General features: G+C 40.1%; 2 protein-coding genes and 1 non-coding gene across 4 annotated transcripts in view; all 3 read left to right on the top strand.

The window, feature by feature from the left end:
* The first annotated feature begins 7041 nt into the window (after positions 1-7041).
* LOC119155450 (geranylgeranyl transferase type-2 subunit beta) lies at positions 7042-18622 on the top strand. Of its 2 annotated transcripts, none has more exons than XM_037404157.1 (9): positions 7042-7165; positions 7604-7711; positions 8645-8842; positions 11332-11437; positions 12885-12937; positions 13057-13167; positions 15291-15416; positions 16232-16381; positions 17697-18622. In XM_037404157.1, the coding sequence occupies exons 1-9, from the start codon at positions 7163-7165 to the stop codon at positions 17835-17837; spliced, it is 996 nt and encodes a 331-aa protein (XP_037260054.1). In that variant the 5' UTR covers positions 7042-7162; the 3' UTR covers positions 17838-18622. The 2 variants fall into 2 exon arrangements, with proteins under 2 accessions (XP_037260054.1, XP_037260056.1); XM_037404159.1 differs by lacking the exon at positions 17697-18622 and adding an exon at positions 17417-17690.
* Positions 7846-7928, top strand: LOC119155876. Its single transcript, XR_005106884.1, has one exon. It is a non-coding gene; the product is annotated as a small nucleolar RNA SNORD45 (small nucleolar RNA).
* A 135-nt stretch (positions 18623-18757) lies between the features above and the next one.
* Positions 18758-26937, top strand: part of MSH4 (mutS homolog 4) — a 34002-nt gene continuing 25822 nt past the window's right edge. The window contains exons 1-2 of the mRNA XM_037404156.1: positions 18758-21355; positions 23371-23532. Coding sequence (XP_037260053.1) covers positions 21091-21355; positions 23371-23532 — 427 coding nt within the window. The 5' untranslated portion in view covers positions 18758-21090. The remainder of the gene's footprint in view (positions 21356-23370; positions 23533-26937) is intronic.

Genomic DNA, 26937 nt, shown 5'->3' with positions numbered 1-26937 from the left:
ACAGCTTATTCACATCAGTATCAGAAATAACTTATTTGTAAAATATAGCAGGTATTTCTGATTTTTTCATTCTGTGCTATATTCAATTCAGGTAGCTGCTGGTGCTGTTGGATTAGCAAAAAGAGCACTTGATGAAGCTACTAGATACGCTTTGGAGAGAAAAACCTTTGGGAAAGCAATTGTTGAAGTAAGTGAGGGTGGGGAGGGGGAAGAAGGAGAGAGAACATAAATAGAAGCTATGCTTTCACACCAGATGTACTACTACTGATTTTTCAAGGTTATTCCTTGATTGGTTTAGTTCCTTAATTTTTATATTATCTCACTGCCATTTTTATGTTTCCAACTATGTAGGTCAGCACCATTTGAGTAAAGTTAGCTGTGCAGTACTTCAGGATTTTTTTTTATAATTTATCAATGATAATGGTAAAAGCAAAAAGAAAACCGAAAGCCCAAAACCCTGAAACTCGTGTATGAGCAGGATGTACTTAAGTATTCAGTGCTAATAAACAGGGATTTCAGGAAAGGAGAAAAACCTCTGAGGTATGTGAAACAAGATGCACAGTATTAATACTAACAGAATACCCTGCTGATCACACCACTTACCAGTTTCAAAGAAATGTGAATAAATAGCAAGGTAAATACCAATCTCACAGTATTTAACCCCTCTGACTAAATGGATTTGAGAATTAAAAACTTAAAAAGTCTAATTCAATATACAATTATGAGAGCCTGACCTATATTCTGTAGAACTCCTCTAGTAGAATTTACTGGGTTTGTTGGAGAGATTATTGTATTAAGAAGATTATCTCTTTCTTGGATGTCATAGAATTTTAAGCGGGCAATGTTAACCTAGTTTACTTTGTCATTCATAGCACCAAGCAGTATCTTTCTTGCTTGCTGAAATGGCAATTAAAGTGGAATTTGCTAGGATGGCTTACCAGAGAGCTGGATGGGAAGGTGATGCTGGTCACAGGAGCACCTGCTATGCTTCCATTGCAAAGGCATTTGCTGGTGACATTGCAAACCGAGTAGCTACAGATGCAGTACAGATTTTTGGAGGAAATGGATTTAATACTGAATACCCTGTAGAAAAACTAATGAGAGATGCTAACATCTGCCAGGTAAGTAAAAGAGAGAATGGGATCTTTATATAATGCCTAAATTTTATATAAATAAACATGGCTACTTATTTCAGATCGTGATGTACACATATAAAAAAGTTTTTACGATAAAAGCAATAATCCTTCAATGTAAAGAAAGAGTCATAAAATCAGGCAAATTCTGGCATAGAAAAGTTATTGCACTGGACCAACTCAACCTACTTAAGAGAAATAAATGGTCTTTTCTCCCCCCTGCCCCAATGTGGTAACTCCCTGAAATTCTTGTACTCTTAATTTTGAAGCTTTTGAGCTCTTAGAAAAAAACACTGTAGAAGAAACCGATCAAAATACTAGTGCTTGCTTTGGGATTCTGAAAGTAGGATGGTTTATGTATAATGCTGGTCTTGAAAACCTTCAGTGATGGAAATCCTCTGACCTTCCAACATGTATTGTGGACTAGCACCTGCCTATAATTTAGCTTTCCTCTCAGCCTGAACACTAAAGCAGCTTCTTCACCTTTCTTCTTGTAAGTTGTGGGGTTTGTGTGGTTTGTTTTGGTTTTTTTGTGGGTTTTTTTCGTTTGGTTGGGTTGGTGGTTGGTTGGGGTTTTTTTTTGCTTTCTGTTTCCAGCCTTGTTTTTGTTGCTGTGCTCTAAACCTTCTGTTTGCAGCTTTGGTATTGTAAGCTCTGTGGAACACTCTGATTGAAAATCAGCAGTGCTGAGTATCATGGAATGATGATCTTGCATTTGTTGTGTTAACAGAAGTGTGACACAACCTGGAGTGATTAGCCTTTTTTCTTTTTTTTTTTTTTAACAGCAAAACCCTCCCATATTTACTCATGTTTAGCCCAGGCACCCATAATCCCCAGGTTTTTTTTTCTGCAGTGTTACTGCCAAGAAATTATTCTATGTCATGTTGTAATTCTTCTGTTAGCGTACACTATGCTACAGTTCTTTATTCAGCAAGAATATTTTGTGTTCAGCAAAACCAGTGATGTTTATTAGTGACTAGATAAAACATACCAAAACAGATGATACCAAGAAATGCATGCAGACCATGAACTGTAATGTTAGTTAGCTATAACAGCTGTCATTCTTAAGAATCTAGGTAGTTAGTATTTCTCTTACAGCTACTTCTAAAATGAAAACTAATCTCACTAGCCAAGAATTTATTTTTCTCTATTTAAGGAAAGACAGCCATTGTTATGGAATCTAAAGTTTCTTAGAACTAATTGCACTCCTGTGAGTGAGGAAATGAATGAATGACTAAGTGAACTTTATTATGATTGGGCTTTTTGCTTGGCAGGTTGCATGGTTTTGTAGAGAAAGATGATGTGACCGTTAGAACTTTATGTGAAAGCTGAGACTGATTTTACAGGATCCCAGTTATTTAGATTTTCCATTACACTGATCCATCACAAATGCATGGCTATGTAGGCTTTTTTTTAATTGTTCAGACTAATCATATTTAGTATTTTTGGTGGTGTTCTGTTCCACTTCATCCCAAAAACAATTCAGGAAAGGCTTTTTTCTTTGCAATTATTTTGTCCACATCCCTTGAATATACCTTGCACTTCACTGCACATTACTGCATTACTGCCCAATTCCAGATGGTATATGCATTTGGCCGTAAGTTCATGTACAAAAACTTGGTTTTCCAACTTTTCTTCCACATATTTCATCTTTTTCAGTATTACAGTATTCTAATACTGATTTTACTGGTAACATTTTTACATGTCCTTACTCTGCTTTAGGTTTGTCTGACTACAAATCTAGGCTACTCTGGTAGAAACTTGGAATCTAGTTTTCTTTCTCAGATTTTGAAAACTTCCCTTCTTTAATTGACAATGATTGTTGACACTATATTAGCATTGGCTTATAAACCTCTGGTAATTACTTGACGAGATTGTCAGTTTTGATGTCTTTACACTTGAGGTCCATGGCTGTCTTCATCAGCAAGTAATTTAGCACAGTAGGAGCAGATTAGTAGATTGCACGAATAGCTGCTGAGGCCCGGACAACTGCACTGTAAGCAGTTTGGGCAGGCTGACTTCATAGCAAGCCTGTTTGGTCCCTTGAATTGTATGTCCCCGATACACATAAAATTGTAAGGATCCAGTTGTAGGCTTGGACCATTATGTCTTCATTCGGGACTGGTGTCCCAGTAGGTGTTTGGTATATAGTGAAAGCAGAGCTTTCATTTCGGTTTGCTCCAGAAGGCATCTACTGTTCACAAAACACAATTTGCTCTATGAACAGTATCAACATGGGGTAAGCAGCAGCAGTCAGAGATTCAGTTTGGGAATGAAAAATTTCTTCTGAACCAAAAATTAATGTGAATACAGGTTATAGTGTTTTTATTTTCAAAAGACTTTGTGAGGTTCTTGGGAAGATTATTCCAATAAGTGAATGGAAAAGTAGATTTGCATGAATTTGAGCAGTTTCCCAAACCAAGTTCTGGCAGAACTGGGAGCTGGAACACTTTAACCTCTAATTAGGTTGCCTCAGCCCTTGCATTACATTGCAATATACCTGTGGAGCACATGGCCTTCTTTGGCACTAGAGCTTCATATATACTTTGTTGTCTATCTTTGACTTCGCTGCCAGCAAACAAACAAAACAGAGGGATAATGCTGACTGTTTCTAGAAGAAAATGCAAGAATACATTATTAACAAAACAAAACAAAAAACCAAAAAAAAACCCTGCTCTGGAAAGAGTACTAGTTAATAAGAAGAAATGGAAACAAATAGATCAAAGAGAATATTTGGTATGACCTTGAAAGGCTAGTCAAAGAAAATACACCACTTTGGCACAAGTCACCTCCTCCCTTCCACCTATAGTTTTAAATCCTACTTTGTAAAACCTAAATTATGTATTTGCTTCCTCAGATAAGAATTTTCCTCATCCTTCTTCACCCACAACATCTGTTTATTTTTATGAGAACCTTACGGAGTTAAGATAAGAGCACCTGAGAGGACAAGACTGTCTCTCAGTGTCTTGTACGCTATTTATTCCATTTAGCCCGCTGTATTACTCTGTCACACTGGAATTTTCTCAGTTTTCTTGTCTTTCTGCACATCCCAATGCACACAGGGTTAGTGCCACGAAAGTTTAAAAGTATAGATTGGTTAAAAAATCATCAGCTAACATTACTGCAATTCTTCTTTTCAGATTTATGAGGGAACTGCTCAGATTCAAAGGATGGTCATAGCTCGTGAACTTGTTGGCAAAATTAAGGCTTAAAGAAATGTATAAAATGTATCTGGCACTGCTGTAGTGTTCTGTGTTCTCAGGGAAGAGGATTTTAGTGCATTTCTCAATAGAATTAAAAAGGCATGGAGGAAAAACCCCCAACCTTCCTTCAAAATCTTTTTACGTTGTACATTATTAAGCAGTGTTTCTGTTCTCCCTGTCCAGTCCCTCACTTCATTCCTGATTAACAAAGCTGGTATTTTCTAATAATTTTGCATTCATTCCAAAGTGATCAGTTCTTCAAATACAAAACAGGCAAGAAATGAGAACCTTATAATACAATGTTTTCTCACTATAAAATTAGATAATCAGAATGTTATGTCTGATGGTCATTGCTGCATTCTAATAATTTTTTTTAAGAGAAGTGTGTTTGGTTTTTATTAATTTACCTTGTCACATCACTTAACTTGTATTTTGGGTAAGTTGTTCAGTGTCTGCAGTATGTTAGTGGCTGTACTTCAGCTCCTACTATGCTGTGCGAACAGCAGCTGAATAGCCTTTCCGGTTTGGCAGCGTGAAGGCCTGCACTGCTACAGTCTGCATGTGTGCCTGTTCTGAGGATTTAGGTACTACCCAATAGTAACGATACTGGCTTGAGAGAATTGTGGCCTTTTGCACTGTTGCACTCACCTAAGCGAGTAAATGTTCAATTAGGATGATTCACTCCAAGCAAAAGTGTGTAACTTTTCCTTAAGAAAGACTTCCAAAATCATGTTTATTTCAAATACAGTGTACTTAAACCTATTACTGCTTTCCATCTATGTATATACTTAACTATGTTTGCAGCAAGAACAGCTGAGAAGAAGGAATCGTGTTGTTTTTTTTTTTTAACCTTGGATAGACCCTTCTTGGCAGTGCTGGCAGAATGGATGTTCCCTGAGCTGCTTGAACAAATTACTCTGCAGTACTGGGGCCATACCTGCAGTACTGTGTCCAGTTCTAGGCTCCCCAGTGGAAGCAAGATACGGACTTAACTGGAGAGAGTCCAGCACGGCCACCAAGATGATTAAGGGACTGGAGCATCTGTCACATGAGAAGAGGCTGAGACTCTTCAGCCTGTACAAGAGAAGGCTCAGGGTTAGTCTTATGTATGTGCATAAATTCGTGATGGGATGCAATGACGAGGAGGGACCCAGCGTCTCCTCAGCAGCATCCACTGATGGGACAAGAGGCAATGCGTGCAACTTAAAACATGAAATTCCACTGGAACACAAGAAAACACTTTTTTTTTTTTTCCTCCTCTCTCTTGTGAGGGATGTCATACACTGGCAGAGGTGGAGTTGCCATCTCTGGAGATACTCAAAACTCAGCTGGACATGGTCCCAGACAGCCTGCTCTAGCTGTCTCTGCTGGGGCGGGTGGGTTGCACTTGATCCTAAGAGGTCCCTTCAAACCTCAAGAATTCTGTGAATTCATTGGCAGTTTCTCACCAAAATGCCTTTGTCTTGCTGTGGTCTCTCTTCCATCACCTGGATTTAGTGCTGGACTGTACAATTACTGTCATCGGGTATTGGTTTTGCAGTGCTCGGGAGTATCCTCTGGTAGGCCACCTGGGAAATCAGTTCTTTAAAGAAAGTGTTTAATCACTGTAAACCACCAACATGTTTACCTGTGGGAAGACCAGCGATGCGATGTTCTTGACAGGTATTTGACATACATAAAACCCAGGCCTCGGTCCAGCTGCTCTGTACCAGCCAGCGTCACACACGGTACTTGTACAGGATGGGAATGGTGTTCCCCACCTGGTGTGCTCCATGTGCCAGCATCCAGCCTTGGTAATCAGCATCATCATCACCCCAGGCAATTTTAATTAGGAAGCAAAGGGTGGAGTTCTTTAACAAAAGGACAGTTACCCTTACCTGCCCTGTGGCTAAGTTCTTGGATTTGCTTTCCGGTAGGGCTGAGGCAGCAGTGTTGCAGATTATTTTAAGATTTTACTGAATCTTTCTATATTTTGTGTTTATGTAACTGTTAGTTATAAGAGCATTTTGATTTTAAGGAGTTAACCTCCATGTTAGAATTATGTTAGCACTTACTAACCAATGACGTATGAATTGCTTTGCTGCTTGTTACCCAAGACTGTTACTGGAAGTCCCTGTGCTATAGACCATAATACCCTTAGTCCTTATTCTCCAGAGGATAAGCAGAGCACCCAGGTTCTGTTGTGTATAGGATGAGTTATTGGACAGCTTGGCAAGGCTGATATCCAGCCGTCCAACTTGGCAACAAAACTAACTTAAGGTGTCCTGAAGTGAACTACCTTCATTATAATACTAAAAATCACGCCCACAGGTCAAGACGACCCTTGCCCAGGTGAAGACCCTTCCCCTGAACAAGTGTAGTAACAGAAAAGGATTACGCAGCAAATATTACAATTATATGCAAATTGCTAACCTATCATTGTAACTGGGACTTTACGACCTTGTAATTGTTGTATATAAATGTAACGGTAACATCTGCACAGGTGTGCTTGATCTGTGGAGATGCCCCCGAGCACCCAGCGCTGCAATAAAGGCGCGCCCGCTTCTTAATGCTGCAGTGGTGTGACGAGGTGTGATTCCCGGTTTCGGTGACAGCGGCAGGAAACTGCAGCTACAGCCAACGCTGTCGGTCTCGCTGCCGTGCAGGACAGCCGGTACCAGCGCCCGCCACGCGTGCGCTGCTTGCGCCCCTCGCCGGCTCCGCGGCCCCCCCCGCACGCCTACGCGGCCAGGCGGGGCCAGGCAGCCGCAGTGGGGCCCTGCCGGGCCCAGCGCCCGCCCCGCCCCGCGCCGCCGGGCGACGCTCCTTCCGGTGCGGGCGGCGGCCATGGTGGGTACGGGTGTCCGTGGTGGGGAGGCACGCGCCGCCGCCTTCGGGGCGCCGCGCAGAGGCTCCCGGTCGCGCCGCTCCGCGGGTCGGGGGGCGGCGCGGGCTGGCGGCGGCGGCCATCCCTACGCCGGCCATCCCTACGCCGGCTGCGGAGCGGCCCCGGGAGCGCTCCCGCCGCCCGCACCTGGTGATGGTGGCGCGGCAGCCGCGTCCGCGGGGCCTGTGTCCCGCCGGGACCTCCGCCTGCCCCCCGGCCTCTTTCGGGCCAGCCGGGGGGGGTGTCGTGGCGTTGTTGGGGGTCTCGGGCCGCGGGCGGGGCGTGGCGGGACCGGGCCGCGCCGGCGGGAGGCGCGCACCCAGCCCCCGAGCGGCCCTGCTGCGGGTGCCGGCACCCCTCGGGCTGACCGTGCCGCTCGCGTTGTGTCCGTGCTTTTTCAGGGGACGTCGCAAAAGGATGTTATAATAAAACCTGACGCCCCGAACACGTTACTTTCGGAGAAGCACGCGGACTATATCGCTTCGTATGGAACGAAGAAAGATGATTACGTAGGTATCGATCTGTTTCGGTACAGCTGTGCTTTTGTTAACGGTCATGGCAACCGCCACCTCCATGCTCGGAGCCAAGGGCCTGGTGTGCGCGCACACGCTAATTGTTTCTCGCCCTGCAGTCGGTTTCCCGAGGTCCGTGATGAGTTTCGGCGTGTATTAGCTGAGTATAAGCTTCAAGATTATCAGTTCAGCTCTAGAATTACTCTAAGACCTGAGAAATGAACTGCTTGTGCTTTCTTCATCCCCTAGGACGCAGGGGAGCGTGGCTGCATCCGCGCAGCCGCGGGGCACGGGGTGTAGCCTGCGAGAACTGGGTGCTGGTTCCACCGGGTGGAAAGCAGCAGTAACTGCTCGTCAGAAGGAGTTGCGGTTGCTTTTGCAGTCCACGAAAGGACTCTGAGCGCTATTGCTTACGATTGCTCTCGTGCTTTAAAAGTTCTGCACGTAGAAAATAATGTTGATGGGTTCTGTAGGAGGTGTGATCTGTGTAAGAACTCGGTATGAAATTTCACTTCCCAGTGCAACTTTAGATTGTAGGAGTTTGGACGCTTGTAACGTTCATTAAATGTTAACTTGTTATTTTTGGGACTAGTTGGGGTGGTAATTTGAGCAGTAGTTTGGGTAAGGTGATAGCTGATGAGCCGAAGTGAATCGGTGCCTAACTGCTTGTACAGGTTTAATTTGATATTGAGCTTGATGCTTTGAACTAGGAAATAACGGGAGGAAGGGAACGTAGTACACGTAGCTGTATACCTGTGTGTGCCTGTACGTATGCATGTGTGTACAGAATATTTATGAGTGGCTGATACGAAGTAAGTTGTTAATGGGATGGAAGATGGTTGGTGCATTACAGTTTGTAAATGTTTTTTTCATTGCTCTTTGTTGATGATGTGCTTATCTGATTAAGAACTAAAATAATCCACTACTTAGGAATACTGTATGTCGGAATATTTGAGGATGAGTGGTGTGTACTGGGGGCTGACAGCAATGGATCTCATGGGGCAGCTGCACCGAATGAACAAAGAAGAAATTCTGTCATTCATCAGATCATGTCAACATGAATGTGGTGGAGTAAGTGCCAGCATAGGTCATGATCCTCATCTTCTGTATACCCTCAGTGCCATCCAGGTAAATGTAACAGGGTAATTTTAGAAAAAAACACTTAATTATTTTGATGATGGAAGCCTTATGAACGTGGGTGCTGTTGGATGCCAATGGCAAAAACTTCCAGTATGTTACTTTAAAAAAAAATGATCTAATGGGAAAAACTTCAGGATTTAGCTGTATAATTTCCTAAAAAACTGTCAGAATTAGGAACGTTGTGCTTTTAATGATCATTTAATGGTGACTGCATTCTTGGTAAGTTTTGTGACAGTCTTGAAATAGTTCTTAGTCACAGGTTTTACTGGAGTTTTTTGTAGATAATTTTGGATTTTATAAGTTCTTAGTGTACATTGAGGTGAAACATACATATGACCAGAATAAAGTTTTGGATTTTATTTTTTAATGTATATATTACTATATTATGATTCTTATATATTATAATGCACTAATAGATAGTTATGTAGTATTTATATAATTTATGTAACATGCATGATTGTGTAGTGTGTTTACACTTTAGTACTGTACAAAAGAAAAATTGTGGTACTCTGTTCTTGTTGTGTTCCTCAAATACGTTTTTTTAGTGTAAAACTTTAAAATTATACCAGTTTGTTGAGCATTTTATTTGGTAGTACGCTTCCCCTGAGAATAAGTGATTCTCAGTCTTATTTTTTCACTGTAATTATCTCCAATATAGATTTAATCTCTCACTCTCATGTGTCTCCTCCCCTCCCCCTCTCTTCCCCCCCCCCTTCCCCCCTCCTGCAAACCATCATGGGAAAAAATACCAAAAAGTCTCAAACACTTCTGAACAATTGCTTGATTGCTTGCATACTGTATCTCTAGTCCAGTCTTCTGGAAGAAATATTTAAAGGGTGCTACAAATAAATAAGATAGCTTCCAGTTTTAGGAAGAAAGTGTGTTGGATTTGAAACCCTTGGGTAGGACAGAAAAATGCTGTTTTCTTGAGTTGGTGATGAGTGTTGTTGTGTATTATCTGCTCTAAAGTTGACATTTATCACTACTTTAGCTTCCTGGTTCTCAGCGTACCAGTAATTCTGGAGCTAAAGTTTATTTATGTTGTGAAGCTTGAGCTTTTCCAGACTGTCCAATCAGTCCTTTCACAATCCAGTATAAGGAGAAAAGGCTATGATGTGAGGTTGCTTACTTTTACTTATTAGAGATGGTAGTTCTTAGATAATATCTCCTAGTAACATCAAGTGTTTTTCATGTTAACTGCTCTAGATTTATGCAAATTAAAAAGTGTTAGCAAGTGCTGATGTAAAGTTTTTGTGTTTAACCATAATGTTCTTAGTGAGAGTGCACGTTCTTAGTGAGAGTGCACGTTCTTAGTGAGAGTGCACGTTCTTAGTGAGAGTGCACGTTCTTAGTGAGAGTGCACGTTCTTAGTGAGAGTGCACGTTCTTAGTGAGAAAACACCATTTAGTTCTGTGTATGTGTCCAGAATATTTAAAGGGTCATGTCATATCTTCCTTTGATCACAGTTAATAGTAGTTTGTTCAGATTTGCTTTTTAAGGAGCACACTATGATTATATATTTTCTGTTGGAGTTGTACATTTTTTTTTTGCATCTCCATAAGACTTACATTTTATCTTAACAATTGAAAAGATTCCAGCTAACCCTAGGTGTGCAAAGTCATAGAAGTTGATATTTTTCAGAATTGGCACTATAATATTGATTGGTTTCAACTGGTCTTTCTGTTGTGCTGTTTATAGTAAATTCTTAATTACTGTCTTTACAGATTATGCAAGTTATGAGTAAACCCACAAAGCCAGCTGGGGCTCAGAAATGGTGTTGTTTTCACATGACATTGTGTCATAGAGATTTCACTGGTTCAAATCAATGCTAGCTCAGAAACCTTTGTGTTCGCTACTATGACCTATATTTTTCTTCCAGAAATACATTGACTCTACAGTTTGTGTGTAATCATATTGTTCATACTTCTTAAATTACTGAAGTTTGGTTCTGTTAATTTTATTTTTAAATTGAATGTAAATAAAAGTCTTATAACTCAAAACCAATCATTGCTGATGGGCTTGGACTGTTAGTGGTGTTAGTAACTAGCTGCTTAACTTACACTTGCATATATCCAAGTAGCAGCAGTGCACAAACTGCAAATTTGTAAGTCTAGGATGTCATTATTCCATTACAAAATTAACTGTAATGCAAATCTGTGTTCTACATAATGCTAACATAAAAACAAATAAACCTCATTATGAGTTTGAAAAGAGAGATAGAAGTTGGAAAGAGCAAAGCATGAAAGTGGTCAGCTTGAATTGCCTGTGTTTTCATTTGAGAATTTCTTAAAGTTTTTAGATAGAGATAGATGAACTGCAGTGAATGAAATTTTATTTCAGTAAACCTTACCAAACAGTATTCACAGTCAATTAAAGTCTTTTATAAATCCAGGATTTTTTAAAAAGCAATTTTTAAAAAATTTTAAAATTTTTGCCTCTCTTTGATTGTTACTGTGTCTTTTTCCCACCCTCTCCAGATTCTTACCTTATATGATAGTCTCCATGTTGTTGATGTAAATAAAATTGTTGAATATATACAGAACTTGCAACAAGAAGATGGATCATTTGCTGGAGACAAATGGGGTAATTTTCAGATCTTTAAGATTTAGTGACTAGGTTGACATGTAAGTCCATGAACTGAAGTCTTCTTGGACGGTCTTTTTGCTTATGTATTGTATGTGAACACTTCTATTTTGAATTTTGAAAAAGGAGGTTTTGTGAAGGGCAGAGTTGTGTTTAATATTTATGAAAGGAATGAAAAACTTCAGTTCCTTTCTTGTATTACAAATAAATTGTCCAGATCTTAAAGACGATGACTTTTGACCATTTGTAACTTGACAGTACTTGGATATGCTAGATATGCTATTCCATAGGGAATGTTTTATGCTTGCCATTCAATGGCAGGCAGTTACGGTCTTTATCCGTGTTGGCTGCGAAAGAATTTTTCACTATATGGGAATGAGAAAAGCTGGCTTTGTACTTACGAACTTCTGTTAACACTGATTTTGTTTCTGCACGTAAATTGTGAACAAAGATGGTATTTTTAAGCTGCAGCATAAATATTTAGTCAATATAAAATATCTGTCCCCATGGAATGCTTACATTTTAATAAAATCTGTTGCATATTGCTCATAGTTTTGGTAAAATTCAGCAATCAAGATTATGGCAGTATATGTATGCTACTTGTAAAGGTAGCTGTTAGGCTATGTGTTAAAATAGTTCATAGTTCGCTGGATCCTTCTTGTTAAAGTATTGAAACAAACATACTGAATGCACAATGGCTTACTGTTACCTCTTAGAGGCCATTACAGCACAACTGAAGGGGTCCAATAGCTGGTGTGATTCAGAACAGCATGTGGGTTTTTTTTTATGTTTCAGCTTGTGCATTTCTTAAGAAGAAGTGTCTTAGATCAGTTTGACCAAAAAAATGAATGTTTGTGTCTGGGTTCAATTTTAAATTTTTACTTCAAATATTAATTGCTCAGAGTTTGTGCTAGGAGAGCTACATTGGTATGGACTTGCTGAGCAATCTTTCTGATACAGGTGTAGCTTCCAGGTATAAGTATGCAAAAGAAAACTTGCAACTTTCGTCAGTCTTCTGAAACAAAAATAGCTTCTACTTCTGCCCAGATTTAAGGCAGGTCAAGTGCTGTATCCGAGTATTTTTGAGTCCACAGCTCTGGAATTATCTAGTAGAGCGCTACAGGTGAACTCTAAAATTTATAGTTATTTGTAAATTGCCACTAGTTGATTTGGTTATATATCTGACAGTACACCAGTTTGAAATGAGTTGTTTGCTTTACGTGCAGTAAACTTAACAGGTCACTTGTTGTAGTGTACACTTTCTAAATTACTGATTAAATAATTCGTGGGCTGGAAGAGGAAAGAGTACAGGGGCAGTTTTTGGCTGATAGTTGTTCTGTGTAAAACCTAGTATTTTAATGTTTTGTTCCATATTTTCAGTGGTGATTTAATTAACAATAAAAAAAAATTAAAACTCTTTATTTTATTTCCTACCCCCACATTCTAGGAGAAATAGATACAAGGTTCTCCTTCTGTGCTGCAGCAACTCTTGCGCTTCTGGTAAGCCCTAAATCATTACCTTCACAAGTACAGAATCTTCTCTGTGCTACTCCTGAAGTTCCTGTAGTTGATGGGTTTGGTGGAATATAAAGTGCATTAGTTGCTTTTCTGACTTGCAGGGAAGACTGGATGCTATTGATGTGGGGAAAGCAGTAGAATTCGTTTTGTCCTGTATGAACTTTGATGGAGGATTTGGTTGTAGACCGGGTTCCGAATCACATGCAGGGCAGGTGAGTTTTTCTTTATATGGAAATGTTTTAAATGAGCAAGCATCACATACTGTCTATAAGTGTGTTTACAGCATCTATCAGTGACGTCAATTGATCCACCTTTATTGTTTCCCAAATGCCTGATGCTAGTATCTTAGTTAAAATAAATGGGCAAATAGGTAGATAAGTCTAGGATGAGTAGAGACTTGGGAAGGTACGGTCTAGGAAAACAAACCAAAAAAAAGACCATAAGGGAACAACTTTTAGGAGTATTTCAGTCTTCACATAGTGGTGTTGGAATAGTATGAGGATTTTTGGAGAATTTGGAATGAATGTTAATGAAGACGTTGGACAAGATCCATCACTGACTCTGCCACAGATCATAATGAAACATAAAGGTCAATTGTATAGTATTTTTACTGATAAATAGCTGATGTTTAGTGTAGTGTTTGCATGCTATCAGTAAAAACAGTATACGTATAGTTTGATATTTATCAGTGATGTACTCAGAAATGAGACGTGAACCTTCTTAATGCAAGGCTTGTTTAATTTTTTGAGGAAAGTCAATTTTAAGATGAGATGCCTAACTCGGGCGTGGGAATGTTTATCATGTTTTGTTGTAGGCACTGAAGAGTATTTTACTAGTAACAGTGAATTCTGAAAAATGCTCAGTAAAATCTAGTTGAGAAGAGAATGCAGTGTTATAACTGGAAAATTAAGGTATCTTTCAAGGAAGAAAATCTCAATGACATTTTCCAGCAGAAAACTTACATAAAAACTACCTTTGCTATTTTTATTTTTTTTCATAGAAGGGATCATTGCACTTAACCTGAATTTATGAATCAGTATCAACCTTTAATAAGATACTGTAATGTTGTTGCAAATCACCTGTTTATTTTGCATAATTATGGTGAGCAGCGTCATAGCCAGGATTTACCTACCTCAACACATGAAAGTATTAGAGGTGTTTTGTTGAGAAAAAGCAGTGGGGGTTTTGTTTGTTTGTTGGGTTTTTTAAAAAACACCCACCCACCCCATACCCTTTTTTTAAAATGGGAAAAATAATTTAAATCTGATAAAACACTCTTTAAGATAAGGTACACTTATCTACAGTACCATTGCCTGTATGGTCTACATGGCTGGACCATGTTATAGTTGTCAAGGCAGTCAGAGCTGAACTCACTGTGTTTGCAGCTGGCATTTCCTGGGAGGATTAGATACGTAGTGCATGTTCATAAGCTCCTTAAAATGCTGCAAAGGCCAACTCCTTTGTCTGCACAGTAGTTCAAAAGTTTTCTGGGAGTGTCACATTTATTTTGCACTATTCTTAGATAGCCACATCCTTGTTGATGTGTGCTTTTGTTGGCTTTTTTTTTTTACGGGGGCGGGGTGTGCGGGGTGTGGGATGTTGGCTTTATAGGGGTGTGTTTTATTAGGACAGGCAATTATGAGCAGCCTTCAGTTGATACTGTTGGTTCTTGCACTTTGTGCTTGGCTGCTTTCTTAGTGACTGCATGAAATGTGACCATTGCACTCTAAAAAATAAACAGAGGTTAATCAATGCACATACAGTACATGGCATGCTGGTAATAAGCCTGATGTGACTAGGTGCATGTGGGATTGCCAGGATAGTTAATGATCAGGGTTAAACTGTTTCTGCTAGAGAATTCATTTGGTCTTCAGTTGGCTCTCCACGAGCCTTAGACTGAGGGGCGCACACACATGAACAGAGCATGGGCTGGATGCAAAATTTTTGTGAAGGCCATATCCAGCCTGCAGAAATCAGTTTGAGCATCCCAGGCTTGACCAACGAACCCCAGTGTGTGTTTTTAAAATAAAACTGTATGGCTCTGCCTGATCTTTGAGGATCTTTTTCCAAACCTTGCACTAGTGTCTTATATTAGTAAAATCTTACTGGTTTATAATTACGATGCGTGACTGGTACTTTTGCACAAACCCAAGTGTAACAATAACATGCTTTTCTAATGGAGAAGTAAAACTCACTGAAACTAAAAGTCGAATTGTGTGCTTATTTTGTATTGTGTTTGCATGGCTATATTCCTGCTTTGAGGTCTTTCTGTATTTAGTCTGCCAAACTATACTTAGTTTTTAAATACACAAAATATTTATGTCTGTAATTTTAGATCTATTGTTGCACAGGATTTCTGGCTATAACCGACCAGTTGCATCAAATAAATGTTGACTTGCTGGGTTGGTGGCTTTGTGAACGCCAGTTACCTTCTGGAGGTCTCAACGGACGACCAGAGAAGGTAGTAGGTGGTTTCTTTTGTTTGTTCAAACTTCAATAGATACTTTTTCTGAAGCTGAAGTACTTCTGGAAAATTTAATGACTGCTGAGAAATTTTTAGTAAACTTTACAAAGTCAGGCCTTCATTTTGATTCTTCAGTTTGTGACTAACACTTGTTATGCAGTCCTTAGCTGTGCTTAGTTTGAGTCCTCCGTTCAAGAAAGTATATGTGCTGAATTATGTCTTGCTGACCACCTGAACCAGGTTCCTGTTAAATCAGGGCTTGAGTATTTTCTGACATTGGGAATGATCTCTTCTCTAGGATTTGTACAAAAATTACTGTTGTACTGGATGTAAATCCTGGGTGTTTAGTGTTTCGCATCACACTAGGAAATTGTGTAGCTATGATAATCTCCACTGGCAAATAGATAACCAACCAACCATTTTGTTTAGTTGGTTTTTGGTGCATAGTACTGTAGCTTTTTTTATGAAACTAGTTGAGGTGAAGTTCTTTGTACTTCTGAAAAAGGCACTGTGGTTTTTCAGCCTTTCTCGCAGAATGTGAAAGCTGTTTCAAAATCACATTCTTGTGGTTTTGTTCTTGAAGGAAAGAGAGTTGAAAAAGAGACTTTTCCTTCCTGGAAAAAAAGGAAGTCCTCTGAAAAGGGACTGCATCCAGGAATTTTTTTCTCTTTAACCCCAAAGAAACTCTGCAACTCTGGTGTTTCTCTGCAACACTATTATGACAGCACACCTAGTAATCTGCAGAATCACCAATAAAATTTGCAGCGTCGTGTTTAAAACAAAATCAAATAATAATATTCTCTGCTTGGCAGTTACCTGATGTATGTTACTCGTGGTGGGTGCTAGCATCTTTGAAGATGATTGGCAGGTTACATTGGATTGACAGAGAGAAACTGCGCTGCTTTATTTTGGCTTGCCAGGATGAGGAGACTGGAGGATTTGCTGACAGACCAGGAGATATGGTAAGGAATCCTTTACTACATAAAATGTACTGAATTGAACATTTCAACTGAAAAAGTAAGTTTTATCATTTGAGTGTAACTTCACTTGTGATCCAGGTGTAAGTGTTCTGCAGAGCCTGCAGTTTACTCTGAAGCAAACAATAGGGTAGAGTTGTCTTTGAAGACTCACTTAGGAAGCACATGTTTTATATTGCACTTGCACTGTGGTATCTGCCACTGAAGTCAGTTGTTGCTCCTTAAAAATTCTGGTTTGGTTCCCATAACACATACCACACAAATTAATTTCTCACACTTGGAAGATCACTACTAAAATACTGTGTTTGATGGTGGTTTTTGGGGGATGTGTGAGATGTTCTGGGGTTTGTTTTGTTTTTAAAATGATATGCAGGCTAGAGTCCAGTGCAGGTTAAGTAGTCTTCAACTCTCTCGGTGGTTTTGCCTGATCTGAATGAGTCTTAAGTTTTATTAAGAATCCTTAGACACTAACTTCTGCCCTGTGCCAGCCCAGCCACTGAATAAATCCTCTCACTGGCATTTGTCTAGATGAGGGAGGAAGAAGCTTTTGTGATAACATTGTGAAGAGGCTGGTGGTATGGATTTTCTGCTTGATTGAGAGAGCGGTTATCGTTTAGCTGGTCTGTTCTCTGGTTTCAAGTGGAAGTAATTGAGATTGTCCAGGTAAAATTGCAAGTAAAGTTCCTATCTTTCAAGGGTGATGGGCAGGTAGAATTAAAAGTGTTATGAGACCTCAGTGCAATTCCTATAGAACGCTTTGCTGCTTATTTGTCAGCTGTCAAGGGGAAGTCTTAGCTGTTTTTGTTGCAGCTGATCATGTCTTCTTTTTTCTCCACAAATGCATTAAAAACTGCAGTAGCTTTCTATTTCCTTGCAAGCTGATACACTATTCCCACTTGGGGGAAGGGGGACGAATCTCTTGACTCTGGTCTGTCATTTGGAAAGTGTTTTGATGTTCTTGAAATGGGAAGGTTTTTGTATTTCTAAGAGCTCACAGAAAGACTTTTTTTCCCTTTTCAGAATTCTCCAAGAAAAGCCTAGCACTTAAAAGTCTTAATGCTTTTCTGGCTTTGATATTGACAAGCGTCTCTCAGTAAATCATAGTACTGTAAATGCACGCTGTGGAAATTGTCTTACCTGTCAACACATGTCAGCACGAATGGGAGTTTGTTCAGTTGTGGTGCCTTCTCCAGCCACGGAGATTTGCAGTTCTCTTGCTAGCAAGCAAAAGCTTCATTCCATACAAATGAAAAGCTGGTTGGCTTTTGGAAACAGACACAAACTTTCTTTCTTCTCCCAGGTGGATCCGTTTCACACCTTATTTGGAATTGCTGGACTATCTTTATTAGGAGAAGAACAGATTAAGGCCGTCAATCCTGTCTTTTGTATGCCAGAAGATGTCCTTCGAAGAATAAATATACAGCCTGAGCTTGTGAGCTAAGCCTTGTAGAGAAAAAAGGTTGATATGCCCAGTTACTTTGGTTTTATTGATTTAAGTAATCTCATCTCTGAAATTTAGCATATACTTTTGAGATGTGTTTACATTATGAAAGTAAAGCAGTAGCTTTACTGTGGGCTTTTTCACTTTGTAAACTATCAGAACAGGCTGGTTCTAATTATCTGAGTGTAACGTGTTCTTTAGTTGTATATAAGAGATGTAGAAAAATTCAAGTCAAAGCAATAGTGTGAATGCTTGGTTTTTTGTATTACTGTGATACCAACTATGCTAGCATATGTCTTTACACAAGCATGTTTGGTGGTGGGTCACACAAAGCACTTTAAAAGAATATGGGGGGAAAAAACCCAAACCAATGCCAAACAAAACCCTACTTAAGCCATGCACTTAATGCCATACACATGTGCATTTAATTCATCCTGTTGACATTTGCCATCAGTTTTCTATACTGTCAAACAAGCTTTTTCTTCTGATAGTAATTGGTACCGGTGAAAGCAAAAATTATGGTTCCATTAAGTATATAAATGTCTTCATTTTTTAATGAGTCCCTTAGGTTCCATTTTCAAGTATCAGCAAAATCTATCTCAAGTATGTTTAGTGAAACTTGCAAACATAAAGCATTCCAGAGAAGGTCTTAATAGGACAGACTTGTAACTGAGAGCTGATCCTAAATTCATTGCTGGGTTGAAATCCTGCTTTCATAGCTCCTAAGATGATAATTGCCAACTTGATTATGGTGTAATTGAGAATAAAACTAACCCTGGAAAATACTTGTTCTCTGAAGGATGAAGTCCTCTTTGTTTTCACAGAAGCCCTAAAATTGCCTCTTAATGTACATTCCACACACCCTGGCTGAGACTGAATGGTATTTCAGTTGAAATGTGCGGTAAAATGTAATTGTGAAGAGGAGGAAGTCTTTGATAATCTCTGTACTTAAGGAAGGTCTAAAGTTTTAAACACAGCTCTAAAGGCCACCTGGTTAGTTTTATCCAGCCTATTTGTGTTAGTAGAGTTAGCTGGAACGGCACAAAGTAACTTTTTGGTAGACCTTAATCTGTAGAAGATTTCAGAGAAAATGAATGCTCAAGTAATTCTAATGAATTTTTAAAGCCTTCTCTATGGGCTTTTAGATAAGGTAAAAAACCCTGCTAGAGCATAATTAGATTTAGCTGTCCAGTTGCCTGATGAATTCTTTGGTCAAAGTCTGGAATTAATTTCTTTTTCAGGCTTTGGAAGAAAGTTACAGTAGGTTTTGTGTTGAGTGTGAGGGAATGAGAGCACTGATCAGGTTTTATCTGACTGCAGTGTTTAACAGAAAATTTTAAAATTTTTCTTGTTCCAGGTAACCTGTGCAAGTGCCACTTCTTTTGATCTAAGGAAGCACTGTTCAGTACATAGGAATTTGCCATTTTTTCCATGTTGTGTAGACAAAATAGAATCCTCTTCAGAATTTCTAATCTAGTATAGGCTTGAGACACCCTGGGAATTAACGTGTGGGTGATGCTATATGACAGTGTAGAACATTTCACTGTAGGTTGAAAACCCGTTAATACTATCAGAGTTTTTCTCTGGGGAAGGTCTGGTTACTTCATTTCCTAAAATCAGCTGTGATTTGTAAAGATCTTAAAAGATGATAGGTTAAAAAAAGGGTGAGTATGTGCACAAACCAAAAACTTCCTAAGAATGGAAGAATATTCTTTACATCGTTTTTTTAACACATTTTATTTGTAGGAGAGTCATCACAATTGTTCTTACGCAAACAAAATAACATTTTTATTAGATGTACTGTGAAAAAAAAATCAGCTGCCCAGTGTGTTTATGTTCAGACTCCTGTCATTTTGGTGGTGTTACTGTCTACCTCTTCTTTTGTTAAAAGTACTGAAGATTCCTCCGCCCCACCCCCCCCGCCCCCCATGTAGTTAGAAGCTTAGCAGTAATTAATTTACTGTTCTGAGTCTTGGGTTATAGGTCTTTTAATAAAGGCTTTCAGAAATTTGTACTTCAATAACTTTTTTTTTTCCCATGGAAATCTTTGTATGGAAAGTTCCTGACATTATCTTGGCACTTCATCTTAAGTGCTATAGCATAGCTGACATTCCCAACAATAAATTTGGCAAGACACCGTATGAGAATTTGTGGAAGGATAATGAGTAATTTGGATACATAAAATTGTGTGTCTGTAGATACGTTTACTAAATGAAAATCTGTGTGTGCATGGTGTGAATGGGCAGCTATTATGTTGCCTTCTGAGAAAACGGTCAAGTCCAGAGGCATGTGCTTTATTCCAAGGATGCTCCCTTTCAGCTTTGTTGAGACAGCTTGGTTAGGTGAACTCAGCCTTGCCGTTTGTGGCTGTTAGGAAAGAAGGGGTGGTGGAAGACGGATGTCCCTTTTGTTTCTGCTTTTCTTGCCACGAACTTGGATCTCTGTCAGAGAAGAGAAGGTCCAAGACCAGCTTCAGGAGTTGGAAGGCTTGTGGAAGGTCCGACGTGGGACTCGCCATTCAGGGTGGTGGCAGTAAGGGCCAAGCAGCTGCCAGACTGAGTCCTTTGTGCTGCGGTGGGGCGAGAGGTTCAGACATTGGGGTTCACATTTGACTGGGGCCACTCAGCTGGAGGGCCACAGGGGCGGCTGGGGGCCTGTAGCTGAGCAGTTCTCTGGAGCTGGGAGCCATCAGTTGTGGCCTGGCTTCAGCCTGAAGTGTATTTTAATGCAGGTGTGTTACATTCCTGAGGCAAAATTTGACTAGTCAAAATGATAATTGAAGCAGTTAACATGTTACGTTATATGCTGACATGCAAAGCAGTGTTCCAGCGTTCAAAAGTGCACATAGAAGGCCAGATATTTAAGACCATTCTAGATGTAAACAAGCGGTGTTTTTTACTGGGATCTCTTGCGCAGGGGGAAGGGTGTGCTGCCCCTGTGGAAAGTCTCTGAAAGTCAAAGAACGGGTGTAGGGCAAGCTGTGTAAGCGCGTTACCCTTTAGAAGAGCCTCCCCTGCTGCTGCCTGGGCCTCGCTGCCTGCCCAGCAGCTGCGCTGCCCGTGGCACCGGCTTCAGGCGCGGCGGCGTGGCCCTTTAGCCAGGAACCCGCGCCCCGCCCCGGCCCGCGCGCCCTCTCTGTGCGCGTGCAAGGCGTCTGCGCACGCGTTTGCGGTGGGCTCCGGCCGCCGCCATTTTGAGGGGCGGGTGGGTCGCCGCGGGGCTCGGTGCGGTGGCTGGTCTGGGCGAGGCGGCCATGTTAAAAGACAGCAGTAAGGCGAGCGCGGGCGGGTGGGCGACCTCCTCAGAGTCCCATACGGCCTCTGGCTCTTCCACGTCGGGGCTGGGCGGGCGAGCGGAGCCGACGACCCGCTACGCCCTGGGGCTGCTGCAGACGCCGGGAAGCACCGACGCCTTTTCCAGCGGCGCGGCGAGGCCGAGTGGCTCCAGTGGGGAAGGCCTCGCTCCCAGCCGGGCCACCAGCGGCGGCAGGGTGAAGCCGCCGGCTCCGGGAAGAGGAGGTGGGGTGCCGCGTTGCCGTCTCTGTCCGGGCCTTCATCCCTTTACTTGCCCTCTGCCCCCTAGTCTGGGACGGACCTCGAAAGAGCCCGCACCGGCGGTACTGGGAAGGGGGGAGCAGCGTCCCTTTGTCTTGGCGACCTCTTTTTTGTTATTATTTTTTATTCCGTTCACCCCGACAGAGCCAGGGTGGTCGTTTCTTGCACTAATTTAAAGTTTTATTGTTTTCTTAGTGTAAGTTTTTTAGATAGCAGTATCTGAGTTCCCCGATGGGGTCAATAAGCTGGTTGGAATTGCGAGACGTTTGCTTTACTGGGGACCTGAACCACGTTCCGTTGTTAAGGGCTTTGGTTTCTTGGTTGGCTGGTTTTGGGGTTTGATGTGGTTCGGATTCTTTGGCCCGTTAGCCCGTCTCCCGACCCCCCCCCCCTCGCAGCCCGGCACGGCGAGCCTCCGCCTCGCCCCGTCCGGAGGCTGGAACCTGCCGGCAGAGGCAGTGTCTTGGCAGGCGGGAAAACGTAGCTCAGCTTGTGGTTTTTTTTCGGTGGAAAAGCTATAGAAAGAATTGGAAATAATTTTAACGCTTGCTGAAGTGCATTCTGAAGTACACACGTCTCTAGTATGCATAAAATGTGAAGAAGGTAATGCGGTTGTGATCGGTCGTGAATCCTAGGAGAAACCCAAGCAACAAACAAAACCTACAAAACCTAGAATGCGGATTTGAGCAGGGCACAACTTATGTGTTAAACGTTGGTTTTAAAAAATATCTGTAGGTGTTTGGTTCATCTGGTCTTTCAAAGTGTGGGTTTTTTCCCCATGTTAACAGCAGAGTCTCTTCTCCCAAACCTCTGAGAGAACTTACGCCAAAATCTAAGTGAATGCTATTTTTAAAATAATCTGTATGTATTGCAGTGCTGAATTGTGCACTCTTTTTAAAAAAATATTTAACGATCTGAACTAATAACGCTTTTTTTCAGCTGTCACAGTTTCATAAGATTTTCAAAAATCACACACACACCCCAAAAAATCAACCAACCTACCTCACCAAAACAATACTGTGAATATTTTTGTACCAACCATGAGAAAATGTCATGCAGTCAAGGGGTCATCTGAGAACAGTACTGAAGTATTTTATCTTGTAGATCTATTTTTAATGTAACAGAAGGGACAAAAACATTTGTGTTTGTGTGTCTCTTTAATACTTGGAATTTTGTAAGTTTTAAGTGGAAAAACTCCTTATATTTTAATCATTTTTTGATCTTGAAAAGCAGTTACCCAAGATAGATTAAGGATGTGATGTTGTTTTTAGTTATCTCAAGGGTACTGAAAATAAGTAAAATACTTCAAATAATTTATTGAAACTAAATAGTGATCTGATACGAGGAAAAAAAGATTCACAGGACTTAAAAATGTAGGTAAATCTTAAGATACTGTAGGTAACAAACATGTCCTAGATTATTTTATGATTTCTGAGAGTTGAACCCTGTAAATTCAAAGGGAGATCATTCTCAAGCAGAGGTGTTTTTGAGCATGGTTCTTTGCTTTCTTTTATTGTCCTTTTTCTGAAAAAAAATGCTGAGCTTTAAAACAAATTTTTCATAAACATGTGCAGTTCCAGATACACATTTTACAACTGATGGGCAAATGCGAGGTAGAGCTGAAGTAGAGCATTCTTTCATAAATCTGGAATTCATTAGGACATGAAGTTATGCATTGTAAAGTTACTTCTGTTGTATTATTTCACTCCGGCAACGTAAACAAAGATTTTTGTTGGTGCTGCAAGTAATGCCATTGTTGAAGATAACCATATAGATAAAAACTTGTTTTGAAAACAGACTGACTTTTGTTTTACTTTTTGGAGAGCTTTTGTGGAATGACAGTAAAGGTTATTGCTTGGATATCTCTGTGGTATGAAAAAAAAGTCTTCTAAGCTGTATAGTTATATATTGCTTTCTGAATAAAAAAATTAATGTGTCTGCTTTCAAAAGTTAATTTTTTTTCTTCCCTCCCCCACCAGATTCATATTTCGGGGACAAAAGTTCCTGTGTAGAAAATGCTAGCACATTGAATCTCACAGGTTCTTCTCTGCAAGGCCTGAATAGCACATGTATAGGAAGAACACCCCTCTCTTGTAGTAGACCTGTTTGCAGAAACCGTACTCCTCTTATAGGATATTCAGGTAAAATTAACAGCTTTTAGAGGAAGTAGTCCTACTTATATTTCTAACATTATTTTATTAAACATACTTTATTTTTAATGTGATACAGTAAGATAATGAAATATATTCAAAGCACAAAACATAACATGCGCTGTATGACAGAGGATGCCTGCCAATGAAAGATGCACCTATAGAGGAAAATACTACTTCAGATACTGGTTAGATGTTTTGGTATTGCAGCCTCTTGTTGTTTGCTTTGCATTCATGCTTAAGTTACCAACGTACTTAGAATTCAGACTTTTGTTAATTGTCCAAAGTGGGATTATTTTTGTGGACATGTTGCTTTTGTGTGGTGACTGAGCTGAAAAGGCCGAATTTATGCACGTTTCTAATCAAGGTTTCTTTTTAGGGGCTTGTATATCATGTATCATTATTAGGGGCTTGTTTCTTGATACAAGTTTTATGCATTTTGTGTTGGCATCTTCAAAGGTGTAGAGCACTTTTTTCAGAACAACACCTATGCAGTGGCTCATTAGGTGTACATTTTGCAGTGCTTCTTATGAATAAAGTTGTGTTACAGGGTAATGATGCCTTGTGCCATGTTATGTGACTGTGTGCTCTGGTAGTGCAGAAGTAAAGAGATTCAAAGTTAGTTCTTTCACATTCTGACTAATTATCAATTGAGTCTTTAGTGTTCTTGAAGTTATTTAATGGTAATTTTCTGAAGCAATTAAATTATTTTAAAATTTATTTTTAAAAATTACTTATTCCTGGTAGGGAATACAAATTAGCTTTCTACTTGCTACTGAATCGTTGTTTTGCAAAATGCAACTAACATGAATTCTGTAATTTTCTAAAGCTGTTGTGATCCACAGTTTTCTTTGTGACTACTCCAGGAATTGGGGAATCAGAATAACTATGATGTTGAAACCCATAGGACAGGTTTCTCTAGACTTTATGCAACTTAACAGTGAAACAAACCCAAGTCTTCAGTTTCCTCTGATTTTACATGTGTGGTGTTTAGCCACCAAGGAGGCTCAGGGGAGACCACCTTGCTGTCTATAACCTGAAGGGAGGTTGTAGCGAGGTGGGGTTGGTCTCTTCTTCCAAATAACAAGCAATAGGACAAGAAGCAATGGCCAGTGGAGGTTTAGGTTGGGTATTAGGAAACTTTTCTTCATGGAAGGGGTTGTCAAGCCCTGGAACAGGCCGCCTGGGGAGGTGGTGGAGTCACCATCCCTGGAGGTATTTAAAAGATGCATAGCTGTGGTGCTTAGGAACATGGGTTAGTGGTGGGTTCGGCAGGGCTGGGTTTACAGTTGGTCTTGATGGTCTTAAAGGTCTTTTCCAACCTAAACAATTATGTGATTCTGTGTTTGTGTGTGTGCATCTGTACATTTGTTTATGCTTGCTGTATTGTATGTGAGATTCCTTGATCAGTCTTTCATTGATCTGTAGTAAAGGCAACGTGTCCAGGATATCACATTTTGAAGAAAGTTTGTTGGTTGCTGTATTTTTTTGTAGTGTGGCAAACTGAAAAACTAACCAGCGTCCAAATAAAATTTGTGTAATTATCATACTTTATTTGAAATGCTTATTACTATCTTCAACTTGTAGTTGCTTTGAAAAGAAGAGATAGTACTGGGATCAGCTGATGTTATGGGCCAGGGGTTGTTCTGATTAGAAGATTCAGAATAACAGTTACATTTTCAGCAGGCCTCAGATGAAACTTCATGGGAATGCTGTTGCTGACATATTGTGGCTTACAGAACACAGGTAGAATAAATGAAAGTTCAGGCTTGGGTGTGTGCAGCATCAAAGATTTCGTGCAGGTGGTAGCCAATTGCAGTTCAAATAGCCTTTTAATCTTAAATTCTTAGATAAACTCCAATTCTGATCTTGCCCTTCCTGATTTCTGGTAAGAATTAGTTTTGATTTTGGGGGTACAGATTGAGTTTACTCAGAAGAAAATGGCAGGTTTGGTGTATTACACCCCTTCAGTGGGATCTCCCTGTTTTGACAATGCTCTTATCCCGTTGCTTCTTGAGAGCAAATTCAGTGAAGAACAAGGGAAGTTAATGGTGGAAAAGAATGTAAATGATCACTATGAAGCAGGTAGAGTTTATTGGTGTTTCAAATCAGTAAATATGCCTATGCTACCAAATCCTAATATAGTTTAGATGTTTTTGAAAGTGTAAATGGGGCATGCCTTTTATATGCAAGTATTTTTCTTATTTTGGATACTTTAGACTTAATGGTTATTTAATAATGACGTCTTTTCTGAGTATTTAAGTGAATTCAAGAAGGTTTAAGTAAAGAATCTGTTAAATTCAGCTATTGTAAGGTTTAGTTTGGCTTTCAGCTGAAAGTTAAGATGACTGAGATTGTGAAAGGTTTTTCCAGTTTGAGAAATTATGCCAAAGTGTATGTATCAATTGCTTTTCATAGTGGGGTCATAACTTCAGTATTGCTCAGCAGGTTGCACATTTCCTCATCTAAGTAACACAGTATGACAATCTTGGGTCACAGATTTCCAAGCAAAATGTCATTAGTAGCTTCTCCAACAGAATCTGGAAGAATGTAACACCATTTTGCAAAGATGAAACAAAAATTAGCTGAGATACTAAAAGAAGCACTATATACATATTTTCGGTCTTTCATAGATTAAAAGTTCAGTACACAGAATTAAAATGGTATCACCCCATTAGGTAAATGTTGTGTCTAGGAAGTACTGTAATTTAGTGCTTCAAAGCAGTGCTTCTTACGTAGTGAGGCATAATTTGGCATGTGTGGACTTTATTAGTCTTGGTTAAGACATACTGTTGTACAATCTGTGATGGCAGGCACCCAGAGGGAAGCTGGGGAGAAGCGGGAGGGTCAGCTCATTTTGTCCATCATCTTATCCCCGCCAGTTCTGATTGCAGAGGATGCCTCATCTCTGAGACTATGCTTCTTATTGGCTCACAGCTTAGGTTTTAAACACCAAAACAGTAGCACTAGGAGACAGTTGTTTTTTGACTTGGTGCTGTTAAAGTTCAGTACTGTATGAAGTGGTATGGGAGGAGTGAGATGAAGGAATGTGTCAAAATTCGTCTCCAGTCAACTATACTGCAGTCAGCCATAGCTGAACACAGAACAGCCCCATTTATGAAATTAGCTGTTTTGATCTGAATAATGTGAGATTACGAATCATAGGTCTATAGAGTTCAGTTCAGGTATAAACATCAGGTTTATTGTAGGTCTGCAGTACCATCCCAAGGTAGATTTGCTATGTTATGTTGGGTAAATTGCTAGAGCAGCTGGGTTGGGCGTTTTATCTACGTGGGAAAAGAAAGAAGACTAGATAAGAAAATACAGTGAGGTTTAGGGTCTTCAGAAAGGAAGACATTAGGTGTTAAGGAGCTTTAATCTTAATTTTTACATTTA

This window comes from Falco rusticolus, chromosome 11 (assembly GCF_015220075.1).
Source record: "Falco rusticolus isolate bFalRus1 chromosome 11, bFalRus1.pri, whole genome shotgun sequence".
Lineage (NCBI taxonomy): Eukaryota > Metazoa > Chordata > Aves > Falconiformes > Falconidae > Falco > Falco rusticolus.
The sequence above is the reverse complement of the archived record's forward strand: the minus strand, read 5'-3'. Positions and strand labels throughout refer to the sequence as shown.

Coding starts and splice junctions, on each gene's coding strand:
- LOC119155450 (XM_037404157.1), top strand. Junction 8,843..11,331: donor ATACCCTCAGTGCCATCCAG/GTAAATGTAACA, acceptor CACCCTCTCCAG/ATTCTTACCTTATATGATAG. Junction 16,382..17,696: donor CTGACAGACCAGGAGATATG/GTAAGGAATCCT, acceptor TTCTTCTCCCAG/GTGGATCCGTTTCACACCTT.